We start from the raw sequence: 19,494 nt of genomic DNA, 5'->3' as shown, positions 1-19,494 counted from the left end.
CGGGCGGGGTTTCTGGCCGCGCGGTTTGGGGATTTTTTTTTATAACACTGGCAGGCTGCTCAGGAAGTGCCTTCCCGCGCCCCCTCCCCCGGCCACGCCGCGCTCGCTCACTCGCTCCCTCCCTTCCTGCGCGCGCGGGCCGGCGAGACGGTGGCGGCCACGGCGGACCGGAGGACCGGGGCGCGCAGGTACCGCGGTCGGGACCTGGGTGGGCGGCAGCATCCCAGGGGTGCAGCTGACTTTCAGTGACTGAGTCTGCGGGGCCCGGATGTGTTGGATGGATCCCACTGTACGTGTGCGGTGTTGGTGCGGGACATCCCTAAGCGTGCAGAAACCCAACGCCTGTCTGGGTCATTGGCTCAGCTGTGTGTGCTCATCCACGTATGTGCAAATAATTGTGTGTCTGCAGACTATGTGCCCCCTGTGATGGCTTCGTGGCTATCAACATCTGGGAGCGGATGTGGGGATAGCTGAGGTGTGCTGAGGGTCTGCCGAAGTGAGCAGAACCCGGCCTGTATAAACTGAAGTGTCTAGGATGTGTGAGTTGTTGGACTTGCGTGTCTGTGCCAGAACATTAGTGTTCTCTAACATGTAATGACTGGAAATGCCTGGGTGTCTGATGGGGAGAGTTCATGGGATTTGTGAGTGTCTAGTCTGCTGTGAGTGTGTGCCTCTGTGTAAATTAGCACACTTAGGCCCCTGGTGTACACATTTGCGCCTAGGTTTGTGGGTTGTCTCTACTTGTGTAAATGTGTGCCTAGGCCCCTGGTATACATGTTTGTCTGGATTTGTAGGTTGTTTGTATATCCATTTGCAAAAGAGTATCTGTTTGCATAGGTCTGGGAGCGTGTAGGAGAGAGAGAGAGAGAGAGAGAGAGAGAGAGAGAGAGAAATACTGCCCAGTGTGTGTTTACGTCCCACTGTGGGAATGGCACCACCCACTTCCCCTGACTTGGTCACCCATGCCACAGTGGTCTGTCTCTCCAGCAGTGGGGCTCAGGGCCTTTAATTAGCAGCTGACTGGTGGTAGTGGAGGTGGTGACCAGCACCAACCCCTTCCCTCAGGCCTCCTCTCAGCCTGGCCTTTGTCTGCTCACAGCAGCCAGGCCAGATGTGCAGAGCCTGGAGGAAGCTGGCTGCCCCAAGCTGATGGTGGTCTCTGCTTGGCCTGACAGACCTTGTCCTTCTGGCTGCTAGGTTTCCCACACACACACAGCCTGACCTGCAGAGGTCTTAGTGTGGAGCTGTGGGTTCCTCCAGGATCCCCTGGATGGGATGGAGTCAGTTTCCGGGAGGCATTTCCTCCTCCAGCGCCTGCCTCCTCCCCTAGGCTGATGGCCTCCTTCCAGCCTGCTAGAGGAGGGGTAGAGGGGAATGGCCAAGCCTAAGTATACACACACACACAGTTACGCATACTTACACATTCATGATGGTGTAGATCCCTCTGTGATCCTGTACCCACTACAGTCCCTTCCCAACCAGGCATGAAACGCCTATCAATTGGAATCCCCTGACTGTATCCTTAGACAGGCCTCATCTTCTTCCCCTGACCCCATCCTTGGACAGGCCTCATATAATTCCCCAGACCCTCAGACTGTGCTTTCCTCCTGGGGTTTGGGAGCTCCATTACTCTGCGCTCCCACCAGTAGCTCCCGCCTGTGGGCAGGTGACTCTTCTCCCACTCACCCAGCCCTGGCAGGGTCCTTTTTCCCTGCCTCCCTCCCACAAAACAAACCTGAGCCTGAAGCACTAGGGAGTCTGTGCAGTTATTGGGAGGAGGGGCCCAGGACCAGAGGACTGTGGTGGTGCGATTGGAAGAGGGATAGGAAGAATCTCCCAGGTACCACACTCAGGTTCCGGCTCAGGCAGTACCAGAACAGGGAAGAGGGCAGAAGTTAGGAGGCTGGTCCCCTGCCTCACTTGCATTGAGGCCACTGGCACCTCCAGTGGAGGCAGGACACTTAAGACAGGAGGGGTCATGATTGAAGACCCCCAACTGGATCTTTTAAAAAAATTACTGTAAGATTTACTTATTTGTTATGTGTACATGTGTGCCTACATGAGTTGGTGTACACCATGTGCATACAGGTGCCTGTAGAGGCCAGAAGAGGTGTTAGATCTGCTGGAGCTAAGTTAAAGGTGGTTGTGAGCTGTCTGACTTAGGTGCTGGGAATTAAACTCGGGTTTTCTGCAAGTGCAGTAAGCACTCTTAACCTCTGAGCCATCCCTTCAGACCCCTGGAGGAGTGTTGATTCCAGATTTGGTCAAGGCTCCAAGGAAGGAAAAAGGGAAGAAGGGCTTTGAAGGGGCAAGTGATGTTACTCTAGGAACAGAGGAAGGATGAAGGTCATGAAGATGTTCACCAGGCTCAAGGAGGTGGTCCAAAGGCTCAGCAAACTCCAAAAACGCAGCTCAAGAGGGCTGGGGATATAGCTCAGCTGGTAAAGTGCTTACCTAGCATGCAGAAGACTGAGAGGTTCATTCCCCAGCACTGTATAAACTGGCTGTGGTGACATACATTTGTCATCCTATCACTTGGAAGGTGGAGGCAGTAGGATCAGAACTTCAAGGCCATCCTCAGCTCTGGAGAAAGTTTGAGGTGAACCTGAGCTACATGAGATCCTGTCTCAAAAAACAAACAACAAAAACTCAGCTCATTGGGCATGGTGGTATACACCTTTAATACCAGAACTTGAAATACAAACACAGATAGATCTCTGGGAGATCAAGGTCAGCCTGGTCTACATAAGGAGTTCCAGGCTAGCCAGAGCTGCATTGGAAAACCCTGTCTAAACAACCACAAAACACCTCAGCTCAGGACAGATCAGTTAGTTCCTCCTCTTTGTCCCCTATCCAGCTGGCGCTATGCAGAAGATGCAACCAAAGCCCCTGCCCAGTGCCAGCTGATAAAAGAATCCATACGCAAGGGCTCAAGACTGTGCCACCCCAGTGAAGGCCTTGAAAATGGGGGGTGGGGGGATGAGGGAAGGGAGGAGCCAACCAATCAAGGGTAGAGAGACATTAGGCTTGCTGAACAGAGGTGCAGAGTCTCAAAATGTCTGTGAGAGAGCTGCCTGTCACAGGAGGGATCCAAGCTGAAGCAGAGAATGTGGCTTTCTCTGCTCACATCTTGGAGAAATTCCGGCTCCCCTCTCTCCTGCCAAACTGCCCTGTTTGGGGATCGACTCTCAGACTTGGCTGGAATGCAAAGAAAACAAGACAGTGTGTGATTAAGGGGGGCCATTGGGGTTTGCACTGAGGAGGAGGTGGAGGGTGGAGACCAGAGGGCAGGGAGGGGGCTTGGCACAGAGTGGTTAGCCCAAAGTGGTGTGTGCAGCAGACTGGCCTGGGGCAGATGCCTGTTTCAAACAGGCCTGCCAGAGAGGCAGTGCAAGCTCAGAGTGGAAAGGAGGGATGACTTGAGAGGAGAAGCCGGATAAAGAGCAAAGCTAGCGGTCTGGCAAGATGGTTCAGCAAATAAAGGAGCTTGCCGCCAAGCCTGATGACCTGAGTTCAGTCCCTGGAAGGAGAGAATGTGGTCCTGCAAGTTGTTCTTTGACCTCCGCTCGTAAAATAAATAATTTAAAATTTTTCAGAAAGCAAGGCGAGAAGCCAGGCATGGTGGCGCACGCCTTTAATCCCAGCACTTGGGAGGCAGAGGCAGGCGGAGCTCTGGGAGTTTGAGGCCAACCTGGTCTACATAGTGGGTTCCAGGCCAGCTGAGGCTACAAGGAGATACTGTCTTAAAAAGACCAGGAAAAAAAAAAAAAAAAAAGTACGGGGGAGGCTAGAAATGGAGGGTGCAGGCAAAGCTTCTGGGAATGTGTTACAAAGGTTGGAGGTTAGCAGCCCCACTGCTGGGGTGAATGGTGCTACCTGTAGCCAGGGATCCCAAGACTGGTTCCAGGATGGTGGGTAGGTGGGTGGGTGGGTCAGGGACTTGGAGAAGGCCTGGAAGACCTCAATGCTTGTGTTGACTTTAATTCTGGGTTGAAAATTCACCCTGACCATCAACAGCCTTCAAGTAACCGTTTTTTGTTTAGTGGTGGGGGGTGTTGGTTGTTTTTAATTTTTTTTTTTATTACATTTATTTTGTATGTGTATGTATGCTGGCAGCCACTGTTCGGGGCTGGTTCTCTCCTTCCACCATGTGAGTCCCAGGTGTAAAACTGAAGGCGTCAGGCTTGACGACAAATATCTTTACCTGCTGAGCCATTTTACAGGAACTAAGGGGTTTGGTTTTGTTTTAAGATAGGGTTTCCTATAGCCCCAGCTGGCCTGGAACCCTTTATGTAGACCAGGCTGGCCTGGATCTCACAGAGATCCACCTGCCTTTGCCTCCCCAGTGCAGGGATTAAAGGTGTGCACCACCACACCCAGACCATATAAATGTTGCTTATATGACAAGGTATTACTGAAATAAGGGGTTGCGCATGTGCCAAGGGGGCCTGTGGAGGTCAGAGGACAACTTCGTGGATTGGCTCTCGCCTTCCACCTTTATATGGGATTTCTGGAGAAAACTCAAGTCCTGCCCTGCGGAACTCACAAACACTTTTACCCACTGGCCCCAGTTTTGGTTTTAGAGGCAGTGTCTCACACAGTCCAGACTGGCCTCAAATACAGTATGTAGCCAAAGATTTCCTTGAACTTTTGGCAGCAAGTGCCTTTACCTACTGAGCTACCCCACCTATCTAGGTTCCTTTCCTTTTTTTTGAGACAGAGTTTCATCATACATATAGCCTTGACTGGCCTAGAACTCCATATGTAAACCAAGCTAGCCTCAAACTCACAAACTCACAGAGATCTGCCTGCCTCTGCCTCTTATGTGCTGGGGTTAAAAACTGTGTCTCTGTCTCCCAAGTCCAAAAATGCCTTGCTTGGTCAAAGTGTTTTGTATTGTTTTGGTGTGCTGGGGCTCAAGCCCAAGGCCTTGTACATACTAGGCAAGTACTGAACTTCCCCTGCTGCTTTCTAGCACCCAGCCGTTCCTCAATGCATGGCAGTATACCTCTAGACACGCATGCGTGCGTGCGTACGTGTGTGTGTGTGTGTGTGTGTGTGTGTGTGTGTGCAGAAGTGCATGTACCATGGCATTCATGTGGAGGTCAGAGGACAGCTTTTGAGAGCCAATTCTTTTTCTACCATGGGATCCAGGGATCAAATGGCCAGACTTGGATAGCAAGTGCTTTTACCTGCTGAGCCATATCACAGTCTCCCACCCTGACTTTTGCTCTTAAAGTTCCCCTGCCTGATGGGCCCTCTGTACTCCCCATGCTTGGTTACTTCGCGTCTTTCGATTGGTCACTTCCTGGCATTCAGTTGGTTACTTCCTGCCATTTGAACGTCTGTGTCCCTGTGCACTGCTGATTTCTTTAGAGAACAGCTCATAGTCTGAGCCACTGTCCTTTCATGTGTCTGCCACTCCTATGATCCAAAGCCTCGGGAGAAAGGAAGGCCGCATCTCTGCTTTGTGCAGAGCCGTGAGATCACCTTCCCCACCAACCGCCAGGCCAGACCAGTCATTAGCTACTTTTTGGATCTGATTTCCACCCCATTCTGCCCATGTGCCTCTGGTCTTTGCAAAAAGGGACAAGGAGGGGACTTCTTATTTTGAAAACGAAGTGCTCGTTGCAGTTTCCTTTCCTGTTGCTGTGATAACAACCGACAGAAGCAACTCAAGGGCGAAAGGGTTTATTTTAGGTCGCATTTCGAGTACAGCCCATCATGGCAGAGAAATCAGGGAGGCAGGATCTTGGAGCTGCTGGACACACCACATCCACAATCAGAAATGAATGAGAGCCATGAGTGTGTGGACTGCTCAGCTCTTCCTTCTTAAAGAGAGAGAGCACACGCTTGTGTGTCACAGCACCCATGTGGAAGTCAGAGGACAATTTGCAGGAGTCAGTTCTCTCCTACCGTGTGGGTTTCAGGGATCAAACTAAGGTTGTTAGGCTTAGCAGCAAGTGTTTTTACCTTCTGAGCCATCTCACCTATCCAGGTTCCTTTCTCTCTCTCTCTCTCTCTCTCTCCTTTTTCTTGAGACAGGGTCTCACCATGTAGTCCTGACTGGCCTGGAACTCCATATGTACACCAGGCTGACCTCAAATTCACAGAGATTCTGCCTAAAGGCATGCAGCTCCATGCCAGGCCCCTAGCTCCCTTTCTTATATAGTCCAGGATCCCCTGCCAGGCAATGACCCTACCCACTTTTAGTTTAGGTCTTTCTGCTTCAGTTAACCCAGTTAAGATAATCCCCCACAGGGATGCTCAAAGGCCCATCTCCTAGGCGATTCTGGATTTTCAAGTTCACAGCACTAACCATCACAGCAGGAAAACTCTTGGGCCATAGCGGCACACAGTAGGTGGCTCACAGTTCTGGTCCTGGGCTTTGTTCTCCCTGAGTGTAGGGATGACAGGGAGGAGTTGGGGGGGGGGGGCGGCTTCTAATGAGTGAGAAAGAGTATTTGAGAATCTTCTGTTGAGGGAAGAGCTTTGGTCATCTGACGGGCAGGACTGCCATCAGTTTGGCATGGGGACTTGACACTGGCTATGCTAGACAGTAGGACTCCCTCCTTCCTTACTCCTCCCAGAAGAACTGCGATGCTGCCCAGGCTGTGAAAAGGGGAGGCAGCACTGTGGGGGCTGCCAGCAGCCGGGGCTGGAGAGAGACATGTGGACACGTAGCCCCTATGGCTCCTGCCTGCCAGATCCTCCGCTGGGCCCTCGCCCTGGGGCTGGGCCTCACGTTCAAGATCACACATGCCTTCAGATCTCAAGGTAGGAATGATCAGGGGTGGCAGGGGGAGGGAACAGATTGGTGAGAAAGCCAGTTGGGCCTCAAGATAAAGAGAGGTCAGTGGGCTAGGATGGGGGATTCATGGAAGGACCTGGGATCATGTAGCTTGAACAGCCGGGGATGCAGGGATAGGTGAGGCTCTTATCCCTGGCTCTGGCAGCTAGTACACAGGGGTCACCAAATCCAAGACACATCCCAGTCTTCTCATCCCTTTACCTACAGATGAGTTCCTATCCAGTTTGGAGAGCTATGAGATTGCCTTTCCCACACGTGTGGACCACAACGGGGCACTGCTGGCCTTCTCGCCACCTGCCCTCCAGAGGCAGCGTCGGGGCACAGGGACTGCAGCAGAGTCCCGCCTCTTCTACAAGGTGTCCGCACCCAGCACCCACTTCCTGCTGAATCTGACCCGCAGCCCCCGTCTACTGGCAGGGCACGTCTCCGTGGAGTACTGGACACGGGAGGGCCTGGCCTGGCAGAGGGCTGCCCGGGCCCACTGCCTCTACGCTGGCCACCTGCAAGGCCAGGCTGGCAGCTCCCATGTCGCCATCAGCACCTGTGGGGGCCTGGTGAGCTGAGGCTTCTGGGAGGCAAAGGGAAATGCTCACTTCCTTTTAAAAGTTAAATCGTAGGGAATTTTTACTGTTTTTTGTGCTAATCAATACTTTTGGGATGCAGCTAAAGAAGTCAGTAGAGGAAATACTTAGCCTTAAGGAAGGCTGAAGGAACATCTGTCTCAAGAAATTAGACAAGCTGGGCTTGGTGGTGCAATGCCTTTAATCCCAGCACTCAGGAGGCAGAGGCAGGCAGGTTTCTGTGAGTTGGCAGTTAGCCTGGTCTACATAGCAAGTTCCAGCCAGAGATACATAGTGAGACCCTGTCTCAAGAGAAAAAAGAAAGAAAGAAATTAGACAAATAGTGTAGGCTCCAAGCCTAAAGACCTGAGTTTGATCCCCAGAATGCACATAGTGGAAGGACAGAATCAATTCCACAAGTTGTCCTCTGACCTCACACCTACACATACACAGAAAAATAAACATAATGACTTTTTAAAAGAAATTAGACTGGCTTGGTAAAGTGTTTGCACGGGAGGATCTGAGTTCAGATCCCCAGCACCCATGTAAAACATCTTGGCTGTGTGCATCTGTAACAGCAATGCTAGGGACCGGGCAGAAACAGGCAGATTCTGAAGGATTCTTTGATCAGCAAACTTAATTGAAAAACAGTGAGCTCCAGATTCAGTGAGAGACCCTGTCTTAAGGAGGTAAGGCAGAGCGTGATGAAGGCAGACACCCAGTTTCCTCTGGCCTAAGTACAAGTGCCCAGACTTGTGCACACACAAACACAAAAGTGGAAGGGCTGTGAACCAGACGTGTAGTGCTGCATTCCTGCAATCTCCAGCACTTGGGAGGTGGAAGCAGTGTGATCAGAGGTTCTTGATCATCCTCCGCTATGTAATGAGTTGGAGGACAGCGTGGGCTACATGAGACCCTACCTCAAAAGAAAAAAAGCAGGGGCCTCATAGCTCTGGGGTAGACTGCTTGCCTAGCGTGTCCCAGGTCCTGGGTTTGATACCTAGCACTGGTGAATAAATAAATAAGTAAATAATAGAGGTGGATGGATGGATGGATGGATGGATGGATGGATGGATGGATGGATGGATCGAATGAGATCATGAAGACATGGAACCAGAACTTGGCCTGAGTTTTCTGCCTCACCTCCAGCATGGCCTGATTATGGCAGATGAGGGAGAGTACCTGATTGAGCCTCTGCAAAGTGGGCCCAAGGGTCGCCGTGGCCCAGAAGAGAGTGGCCCCCACGTGGTATACAAGCGTTCCTCTCTGCGTCATCCCCATCTAGACACAGCCTGTGGAGTGAGAGGTACTCCTGACTCCTGGGATGGCAAGGGGGTTACAGAACATTCCTCCTTTGAGGCGGAGATGGGCAGTGGGGTCTTTCCACCCGAGAAGGTCAACAGAAAGCTGTATCGTGAGAAAAGAAACTGTTGTGGGAAAGACGCTGATAGAGTCCAGGAGTTGATTGGTCTGCAGGCAGGAGGCAAGATGGATGTGTACGTTAAGATAGCGAGACTGTAAGGCAGTGTAGTGACCCATCATTGTGTGGTCAGCTGTCCAGCAACGAGTAAAACAGCCAGACAAGTGTTCAGGTATGCAACCATTCTTTACCTAGATTTATTGTCAAATCACACAGCCAAGCAGGAGAAGGTCCTGTCAGACACTCAGTGGTCATACAACTGAAACACCACCAGGAGCTCAGGAGGTAGCTCAGTGGTGAAAGAAGGCCACGCTGAGGAGATGGCTGAATGGGTAAAGCACTTGTCATGCAAGTGTGAGGACCAGAGTTCATGACCCCAGCACCCATGTAAATGCCAGGTGGGTATAGCAGGCCTCCTGAAGTCCCAAGAACTAGGGAAGGTGAGACGGGGAATCACTGGATCATGCTGGCTAGCTAGACCAGTGGATTTAGTGAGCTCTGGATTCAAGTGAGAGATACTGCCTCAGTGTATAAGGTAGAGTGTGATCAAGGACGACATCCAGCATCAGCCTCTGACCTCCACATTTGAGTGCACAACATGCACCCACACAGGTGCACACGGGCTGTTAGGCCTCCGGTGCTGTTCAAAAGACTGTATGTACAAGACTCGTAGGAGGACTGGCACTATTAGACATCTAGGGAATGGGAAAATAGGAAAGCTATATAAAGCTGGGTGTGGTACACACACCTGTCAGCCCAGTAATTGGAAGGCAGTGGCAGGAGGATAGGGAGCTCAAGAGCAGGTGGTAAAATGACCATACACTATCCACCAAGATTGTTGGGCAGAAGAGACAACCAGAGAGCCAAGGGTGTGCCCCACCAGCCAAGAGAGATTAATAGGTTCCACTGTGTCCCCCCCAGACGAGAAACCGTGGAAGGGTCGTCCTTGGTGGCTGCGCACCCTGAAACCGCCACCTGCCAGGCCCCTGGGGAATGAAACAGAGCGAGGCCAGCTGGGCCTGAAGCGCTCAGTCAGCCGAGAGCGCTACGTGGAGACCTTGGTGGTGGCCGACAAGATGATGGTGGCTTACCATGGACGGCGAGACGTGGAGCAGTATGTGCTGGCCATCATGAACATTGTAAGTGCCTCCCCCTTCCTGGCTCTGGAGTCCTGACAACCTGCATCCACCTTCTAGGGTGTCAGGGAAAAGGTGTCACTTTCACCCCTTATCCACAACCTGGGACCAGAGCAACAGAGGAGAGAAGGAAGCGGAGAAATACCTGCATAGACCATGAATGCTGGGAGGGAGTGCAGCAAAGTCTAGGAACAGATGCTCCAGTGGAGGCAGCCTGCCAGGCTTAAACCTCAAAGCTCTGTCCCGCTTGCGCTGTTTGCCCTTGAGCAGGTTACTTCACCACTCTGCCTTAACTTAGCCATCTATAAGGATCAAGGTAGGGGCTGGGGAGACGGCTCAGGGGTTAAGAGCACTGGCTGTTCTTGCAGAAGACCTGGGTCTGAATCCCAGCACCCACATGGTGACTAACAACCATCCATAACTCCAGTTCCGGGGCCTCCGACATCCTCTTCTGTCCTCCGCAGTCAGGCACTGGTGCACTTACACACATGCAGGCTCAACACATACAATAAGTTTTTTTTTTTAAATGGAAAAGGTCTAGCCGGGCGTGGTGGTGCATGCTTGTAGTCCCAGCACTTGGGAGGCAGAGGCAGGCAGATCTTTGTGAGTATCTCTGTGGGTTCAAGGTCAGCCTAGTCTACATAGCAGGCTCTAGGCCAGCCAGGGCTACAAAAAAAAAAAAAAAAAAAAAAAAAAAAAAAAAAAGGAAAAGCTCTGGAGAGCTGGCTCAGCAGTTAAGAGTGCATTCTGCTCTTGCAGAGGACCCAAGTTCAGTTCCCAGCACCCACATCAGACGCTCACAACTACCTGTAGCCCCAGCTCCAGAGGATCTGATACTGCCTTCTGGCCTCCTTGGGTACCTGCATTCATATGCACATACCCATGTGCAAACACATATATGTATAATTAGAAAAATAAATCTCTTTTAAAAAAGATATAGCACATAGCATATGGTAGGTACATGTAAGTGTTTGCATGAAAACAAACATGCAGGGACTGGGGAGAGGCTCAGTCAATAAAGTGCTTGTTGCACATGGGAACCTGAGTTTGTTGTGCACTGAAACCCACATTTAAAAAAAAAAACAGGTGAGGCAGTGAGATGGCTCAGCAGGTAAAGGTGCCTGCCACCAAGCCTGAGGACCTGAGTTCAATCCCCAGGATCCACACAGTATGAGGAGAGAACTGACTCCTCAAAGTTGTCCTCTGACCTCTACATGTGCACTGTGGCACTAATGCACCCAACCACATATGTACATATGCAACAAATAAATACAATTTTTAATTTTTTTAAAAAAAGCAAGGCATGGTGGTACATGCTTTTAATTCCAGCAACTGAGAGATGGAGATGGGCAGATCTTCAGGCTCGCTGGTCAGCCAGGCTAGCCTAGTTCTAAGTTCAGTGAAAGACTTTGTCTCAAAAAACAAGGTAGGGGGTTCATCGATGGCTCAGTGGCTAAGAGCACTGGCTGCTCTTGTAGAGGACCACATTTGGTTCCTAGCACCCACATGGCAGCTGACAACCATCCATAATTCAAATTCCAGGGGATCTGACACCCTCTTCTGGTCTCTGTATGCATGTGATGCACTTAACAAACATGCAGGCAAAACACTCATCACATAAAATAAAAAATAAATCCAAAAATATATTTAAATAAATAAAAAACAAATCTTTAAACAACAACAAAAAGACACAACCAAGGAGGCACCGGATGCTGATCTCTGGCCACTGCATCCATCCTCCTATGAACACATCAACACATGTATGCACACACTAAAATAAACACACAGCTTGCAGGATTACATGGTTAGCAGTGCACACAGACCCACATCTGTATGCACACAGTGCACCAGCACACAAGCAGCTACCTGCCAGTTGATACAGATAACCTCCTTGCTTCTCATTCATAGCAGATGCTTTGAGACCCTCACCTGATACAATGTAAACGCTACATTATATCATTTAATCAAGGGGGGCTATCAATGTGTTTAGTGCATATGTAACTGTGTGTGTGTGGTGTATATAGGTGTTCATGTGTGTCCACATGTATGTGGAAGCCAGAGGTTGGCATTGAGTATCTCCCTCAATCAATATCCACCTTTGTTTTCATTTATTTATTTTTATGTATATGAGTGTTTTGCCTGCATGTATGTAAATGCACTACATGTGTGCAATACCCAGAGAGGCCAGAGGAGAGCACTGCATCCTCTGAAACAGGAGTTACAGATGGTTGTTAGCTGCCATGTGGATGCTGGGAACCAAACTCAGGGCCTCTGGAAGAGCATCCAGTGCTCTTAACCTTGTTTTCATTTATTTATTTTTATGTATATGAGTGTTTTGCCTGCATGTATGTAAATGCACTACATGTGTGCAATACCCAGAGAGGCCAGAGGAGAGCACTGCATCCTCTGAAACAGGAGTTACAGATGGTTGTTAGCTGCCATGTGGATGCTGGGAACCAAACTCAGGGCCTCTGGAAGAGCATCCAGTGCTCTTAACCTCTAAGCCATCCCCCGCCCTTCCCCCTTTTTTTTTTTTTTTTTTTTTTGAGACAGGAGTTCTCACTGGACCTGGAGCTCACCAGCTGGCTGAGTTGACTGACCAGACTCCAGGAATCTGCCTGTCCCTGTTCCCTCAGCACTGCAATTATAGCATGTGCCCCTGACACCTACCTTTTTTTTCTTTTCTTTTTTTCCTTCTTTTTCTTTCTTTTTTTTTTTTCTTCTCAGTAGTAACATGTCATCACTGCAAGACCCTTTACATGGGTGCTGGAGATCCAAACTTAGGTCTTCGTGCCTACACAGCAAGCACTTTGCCCACTGAGACATCTCCCCAACCTGCTAATTTTTGTCAGATATTTTTTTCCTGAGACAGGGTCTTATGTAGCCCAGGCTGGCTTCAACTCTATGTAGCTAAGGCTAGCTTTGGAATGTTGATCTTCCTGTCTCTACTTCCCAAGTGCCGGGATTACAGGCATGCCCCACCACACAATAAATTTTCATATATATTCAGTCTGTGGTTGGTTGAATCCATAGGTGCAAAGCCCAGGGATATGGAGGGGTGTCTACTCAATTCTTTTTTTTAAATATTTTATATATTATTTTTATTTTATTTGTATGAGTGTATTGCCTGGATGTGTATAAATGCACCCATGTCATGCAATGCCCACAGAAGTCAGAAGAAGGCGTCAGATTCCCCTGGACCTGGAGTTACAGATAGTTGTTAGCCACCATGTGGGTGCTGGGAATTGAACCCGGGTCCTCTGCAAGAGCAGTCAGTGCTCTTAACTGCTGAGCCATCTCTCTAGCCCCTCTACTCAATTCTTATGCTAGAACTTGATCAAGATTCTAGAACTCCTTTTTTTTTTTTTTTTAACTGATTGATTGATATATTTTATATTTTTGGTCTTTTTGAGACAGGGTCTCCCTGTAGCTCCAGCTGTCCTGGAACTCACTATGTAGACAGGCTGGCCTTGAATTTACAGAGATCCACCTGCCTCTGCCGCCTGAGCACTGTGATTAAAGGTGCGCACCGCCATGCCTGGCATGACTGATTTATTTTTTTATGTATATGAGTGTTATGCCTTCATGTGTGTAATTGCACCCATGTCATGCAGTTCCCATGGAAGGCAGAAGAGGGCATTGGATCCCCTGGAACTAGAGTCACAGATGGTTGTTAGCTGCCACATGGGTGCTGAGTTTCCTACAAGAAAAGCCAGCGCTCTTAACTGCTGAGCCATCTCTCCAGCCCAAGATTCTGGACCTTCTATTCCTCAGCCTCCTCCTCTGTTAAAAGGGACTACAGTGGCACCTGCCACCGAGGATAAAGACTAGTACAAAGAGAACAGGGTAGAGCACTTGTCATACAGTAAGATTTATTGAATGGGGTTCTCGTTTCATTGAAGCAAAAGAGAAGACAAAGGCTGGCAAAGTGGCTCAGTGGGTATAGACACTTGCCACCAAGCCTGATGACCTGAGCTCTATCCCTTGGACCAGCATGGTGGAAGGAGAGAACTGACTCTCACAACTTGTCCTCTGACCTACACACACACACACACACACACACACACACACACAAATAAATGTAATAAAAAATTATTTAGCCTGGTACAATGATGCATGCTTTAATCCTAGCACTCAGGAGGCAGAAGCAGGTGGATCTCTGTAAGTTCACAGCCAGCCTGTTCTATATAGCAAGTTCCAGACCAGTCAGGACTACATAGTGACACCCTGTTTAAAAAAAAAAAAAACAGGGACTGGGGAGATGGCTCAGTAGTTAAGAGCACTGGCTGCTCCTGCAGAGGACCCAGATTTGGTTCCCAGTACCCACCTGGTGGCTAACAGCTAGGACTCCGGTTCCAGGTGATCCAAAACCCTCTTCTGGACTCCATGGGCACTGCATGCATGGGTGCACTTACATACATACATACATACATACATACATACATACATACATACATAACACTCATATACATAAAATAAAAAATAAATCAAAAATGTTTTTAAAAAACTAAAAAAATTTTCAAGACAAAAAGTTTGGCAGACTAATAAATGACACAAGATGTTGATATAACATTGTCCCTGCGTTCTGTCCCAGCTCCGCATCCCTTCCTTGGGCTTTCAGAGTTTTCTAAAACTTACCAGGCTACATGGTAAGACCCTGATTTCTAATGGGATATGGGTCACACAGGATTCCTACGATCCCCAAACAGCCTGGTTTCCATCACCTGGGTTCACTTAACCCCGGGCTACTTCATCCTTCCCTCTTACTGCTTCTCCATGGTTGCTCCCATCCCACCCTCCTGTATGGATGCTTAAATTGGGCTTTCAGACGGGAGAGGAATGAGATCATATGCTTGTCCTCCAGGCCACTTCTGAGTGAAAACACAAGGCATCCTGAGAGGGTGGGACAAACAGGAGTTGGAGGACAAGTAGAGAGGTAAGCTGAGTCGGAACAGTCAGAGAAGCATGCTGGTAGGCAACCCAGACCTGAATGCCACATAGGCACCACAGCTGCCCGTCCTACCTCTTGTATGCCAATTCCCTCATCTTTGAAGTAGGAATGAGAGTGGTACTTTGTTTGTGAAAGGGTCTGGGAGTACGATTTACTTAGTACTCAGCACACACTAGGTACTCAGAGCAAACAGCTATCACTCTTCATTTCTTTCTTGATTTTAAGATTTTGTTTTTATTTTATATGTATGAATGTTTTGCCTGCATGTATATAAGTGCACCATGTGTGTGCCTAGTGCCTGTGGAGGCCAGAAGAGGGCATAGGCACCCCTGGAACTGGAGTTAAGGATGGTTGTTAGCTGCCTTGTGGTGTTGGGAACTCAACGCAGGTGTAAGTGGTCTTAATCACTGAACCACCTTTCCAGCCTGCCCCATCTCCATTTTTCTACGTGTGTGCGTGCACACATGCACATGCGGGCAGTTGCATATGGAGGCCAGAGGCTAACATAGGGTGTCTTCCTCAATTACTTGTCATCTTCTTAAAAATATATTTTGTATTCTTTGAGAATTTCATACATGTATACAAAGTATTTTTTTTTATCACACCTATCCCAAGTTCCTCCCATACCTCTCACCATGCCTCCTCCTCCCTCCTCCTTTTTTTTTTTTTTTTTTCTTTTTTGAGACAGGGTCTCACTATATAGCCTTAGCTGACCTGGAACCCTATGTAGACCAAGTTGACCTTGAACTAATAGAGCCTCTACCTTCCAAGTACCACACTGAACTTTTTTTTCTTAAAACAGAGTCTCACTATGTAGCCCTGACTTGCCGGGAGCTCCCTGTGTAGACCAGGCTCCCCTTGAACTCACAGAGATCTTGACTTCCCCCCAGCACGCACACAAACACACACACACACACACACACACACACACACACACCAGCCATCAACTACCAAGAGCTCTTCTGCTAGGGGTGCGATTCCTCCTCCCTCATCCATTCTCCAATTTACTTCTTTTGTTTTTGTTTTGTTTCATTTGGGGGTGGAGTGGAAACAAGGTCTCCCTGCAGCCCCAGCTGACCTGGAACTCACTCCGTAGACCAGGCTGTGAGATCTGCCTGCCTCTTCCTCCCAAGTACTAGGATTAAAGGTGTGAGCCACCATGCCCAGCTTTTCTTCTTCTGTTACTACGTTTATTTATTTGTGCATGTGCATACACACACTGGCTTACGTGTGGAGGTCAGAGAACAACTTGTAGGAATCCGTCTCTCCTTCCATCATGTGGGCCCCTCAGACTGAACTCAACTTATCACAGTTGGTGGTAAGCACCTTTATCACGTGCCTTTTTCTGCTGAGCCATCTTAACTGCCCCCGACTTTACTTTTTGAGACAAGGTTTCTCACTGAAACTGGAACTTGTAGATTCAGCTAACCTGGCTTACCAGTGAGTCCAGGGACCCACCAGTCTCTGCCTCCTATCACTGGGATTACAGGTGCATGCCTTGTACCCAGCTTTTGTTAAATTTTATGAGTGTTTTTTGTGCACACAAACCCTTGGAGGCCAGAAGAGGGTGTCAGATCCCATGGAACTGGAGTTACCGATGACTGTTAGCTGTCAGGTCAGTGCTGAGAACCAAACCTGGGTCCTCTGCAAGAGTAGCCAGTGCTCTTAACCGCTGAGCCAGCTCTCCAGCCCCATATATATTTTTAATCTGGGTGCTAGAGATTGAACTCAGGTCATGACAAGTGCTTTACTGAATGAGCCATCTCCATAGTCCTGGGCTTCCTTTTCTATTCTGGGCTCCTCTTAAGACTCGGTCTCTCTTGTTTCTTGGAGGTCAGGTTGCCAAACTTTTCCAGGACTCGAGTCTGGGAAACATCGTTAACATCCTCGTCACTCGCCTTATCCTGCTCACTGAGGACCAGGTGCGGGTCTGGGAGATGCTTCACCCCTTCCCCTTCCACACCAGTGCTGCCTGATGTCTCTAGGATGGCAAGGCACCCATGCAATCTGCCCCTCCCTAGCCCACCCTGGAGATCACCCACCACGCCGGGAAGTCCCTGGACAGCTTCTGTAAGTGGCAGAAATCCATCGTGAGCCACAGCAGCCATGGCAATGCCATCCCAGAGAATGGCGTGGCCAACCATGACACAGCTGTGCTCATTACACGGTAAGGAGCAGTCCTGGGCTACCAGGACTAAGGCCAGCCAGAGGCACATGGTCCAAGTAGGAGTGGCATTTGCTGGTGGAAGGTGGAAGGGCAGGAAGCTTAACAGCCACATCTTGAGGAAGCCAGGGGAAAAGGATGCTAGGAACCTGAGAATGGGAGGGGCGTTGGCATTTGAGCCTTAACCATGCACTCATTCATTCAGTCAGTCAGTCAGTCAGTTAAGTATCCCCAGCATCCCCAAGACCAATTCATTGGCTCCAGTGGAGGCACAGCATGAGGCTTTGGGTGGGAAACAGGCGACACCTCCTAGGCAAAACTCGGCCCTCAGATCCAGTTGTGATATTAAATGTCTGTCATCCCAGCACCTAGAAGGTGGAAGCAGGAGGATCAGAAATTCAAGGTCACCCTTGGCTACATAGTGAGTTCAAGGCTAGCGTGGGTACCTGAGACCTTGTCTCAAAAAAGAAATTAAATAAATACAGGGGCTGGAGAGATGGCTCAGCAGTTAAGAGCACTGACTGCTCTTGCAGAGGACCCGGGTTCTATTCCCAGCACCCACTTGATGGCTACGAACCATCCTTAACTCCAGTTCCAGGGGAATCCGAAGCCCTCTTCTGACCTCCGGCATTGCACAACACCGGTGCACTCGCATACATGCAGGCAATACACTCACACATAAAAATAATTAAAAAAAAACTTTATTTGGTCTTTTTGAGACAGGGTCTCCCTATAGCCCCAGCTGTCCTGGAACTCACTATGTAGGCCAGGCTGGCCTTGAACTCACAGAGCTCAGTCTGCCTCTGCCTCCCAAGTGCTGGGATTAAAGGCATGTGCCACCATAAAATATTTTTAAAAAATTAAATATAAACAAGGAAATAGGGCTACCTGAGACTTCATCTCAAAATAAATAGACTTAAATACAGCTCAGTTGGTAGAGAGCCTGCCTAGCATGCACCAAGCCCTGAGTTCAATCTCCAGCACCATATAAAACCAGGCGTGTTGTTGCACACTTGTAATTCCAGCATTAGCATTTGGGAGGTAGAGGCAGGAAGATCAGTAGTTCAGTCATCCTTGGCTACATAGAGAGTTCAAATCCAGCCTGGGCTATATGAAACCCTGTAGCTCACACACAGACACACATCTGCATGCCCAGACCCCAGAGTTAAGCATGGTGGCTGCCTCCAGACTCTCACTGCCCTCTTTCCACAGCTATGACATCTGCATCTACAAGAACAAACCCTGTGGCACACTAGGTACAGGAGTTCCAAGGGTTCCAGGCACCACAGAGGGTGGCCTTGTACTGGGGTGAGACCTTAATACGGTAAACGGGACCCAGCCAGCACAGCCCCGGGTCCCCTGACCCACCCCACATGCCCGTTTCCCAGGCTTGGCTCCCGTGGGTGGGATGTGTGAGCGAGAGAGGAGCTGCAGTATTAACGAAGACATTGGCCTGGCCACAGCCTTCACCATTGCCCACGAGATCGGGCACACGTGAGGCCAGGACACACTGAGAGGGAGGGGGTGGGGGGCCGTGCTCGTTCCTGCGCCCAGCAGAGCCAACGCCCCTCTCCGTAGATTCGGCATGAACCATGACGGTGTGGGGAACAGCTGCGGGGCCCGTGGCCAGGACCCGGCAAAGCTCATGGCAGCCCACATTACCATGAAGACCAATCCGTTTGTGTGGTCCTCCTGCAGCCGCGACTACATCACCAGCTTTCTGGAGTGAGGATGGACCGCCTACCTACTCATCGGGGCACAGTTGTGTTAGAGGAGCTCTGGAAGTCAGAGCTGCTGTCTTGGGGCCCCCCACCCCTCCCCCACCTAGCCGGGTGTAACGCTAACATTGTGGCCTTGCAGGTCCCGTTGGCATGACAGCTGTTTTGTTCTCGACACAGCTCGGGCCTCGGACTCTGCTTGAATAACCGACCTCCCAGACAGGATTTCGTGTACCCGACGGTGGCTCCTGGCCAGGCTTACGATGCCGACGAGCAGTGCCGATTCCAGCATGGAGTCAAATCGCGTCAGTGTAAATACGGGGTAGAGAGAGCCTTCCTGCTTTCCTTCCTTGGGAAGGGGAGGTGGCCGTAGGGGGTGGGGAGCTTCCCTGGCACCTGCCCGCGGAAGTGGGGGGGGGGGGCCCGGGGGGGGGGTGTGGTTCCCTGGCCCGCTCCCGGGGGAATGGGGGGGGGGGGGCACGAGAGCAGGGAAAGGGGTGAAGTGAGCCCCCACCTCATGGGGAACTGGGAGGACTGAAGTGTGGGGTATCCAGATCCTAATCAAGTCAACAAAGACTGGGACTAGAAGTGAGGTGGGGGGCGGGGCTCAGTAAAGAGCACTGGCTGTTCTTACAGAGAACCTGGGTTCAATTTTTAACGCCCAGATCTAGCTAACAACGGATCGTAACTCCAGTTCCAGGGGATCCGACGCCCTCTTCTGGCCTTCAGGGGTA

The 19,494-nt window shown here is 50.0% G+C and overlaps 1 protein-coding gene across 12 annotated transcripts in view; it reads left to right on the top strand.

The window, feature by feature from the left end:
- The first annotated feature begins 13 nt into the window (after window positions 1-13).
- Window positions 14-19,494, top strand: part of Adamts10 (ADAM metallopeptidase with thrombospondin type 1 motif 10) — a 48,143-nt gene continuing 28,662 nt past the window's right edge. The window contains exons 1-11 of one of the 12 annotated variants that reach the window (XR_001872725.2): window positions 14-188; window positions 6,591-6,777; window positions 7,019-7,365; window positions 8,521-8,677; window positions 9,713-9,930; window positions 16,717-16,800; window positions 16,900-17,045; window positions 18,255-18,298; window positions 18,431-18,536; window positions 18,621-18,767; window positions 18,941-19,082. Coding sequence is in view for 11 of the 12 variants with exons in the window: in XM_029569052.1 (XP_029424912.1) it covers window positions 6,690-6,777; window positions 7,019-7,365; window positions 8,521-8,677; window positions 9,713-9,930; window positions 16,717-16,800; window positions 16,900-17,045; window positions 18,255-18,298; window positions 18,431-18,536; window positions 18,621-18,767; window positions 18,941-19,082 (1,479 nt within the window). In the remaining variant the exon portion in view is untranslated. Of the gene's footprint in view, window positions 189-6,061; window positions 6,359-6,590; window positions 6,778-7,018; window positions 7,366-8,520; window positions 8,678-9,712; window positions 9,931-16,711; window positions 16,801-16,899; window positions 17,046-18,254; window positions 18,299-18,430; window positions 18,768-18,940; window positions 19,083-19,494 lie in introns of those variants that run through there. The other 11 variants (XM_029569052.1, XM_029569051.1, XM_029569048.1 and 8 more) reach the window with 11 other exon arrangements.

The sequence above is a fragment of the Nannospalax galili genome, unplaced genomic scaffold, assembly GCF_000622305.1.
Source record: "Nannospalax galili isolate Female #2095 unplaced genomic scaffold, S.galili_v1.0 scaffold262, whole genome shotgun sequence".
Taxonomy (NCBI): Eukaryota; Metazoa; Chordata; class Mammalia; order Rodentia; family Spalacidae; genus Nannospalax; species Nannospalax galili.
The sequence above is the reverse complement of the archived record's forward strand: the minus strand, read 5'-3'. Positions and strand labels throughout refer to the sequence as shown.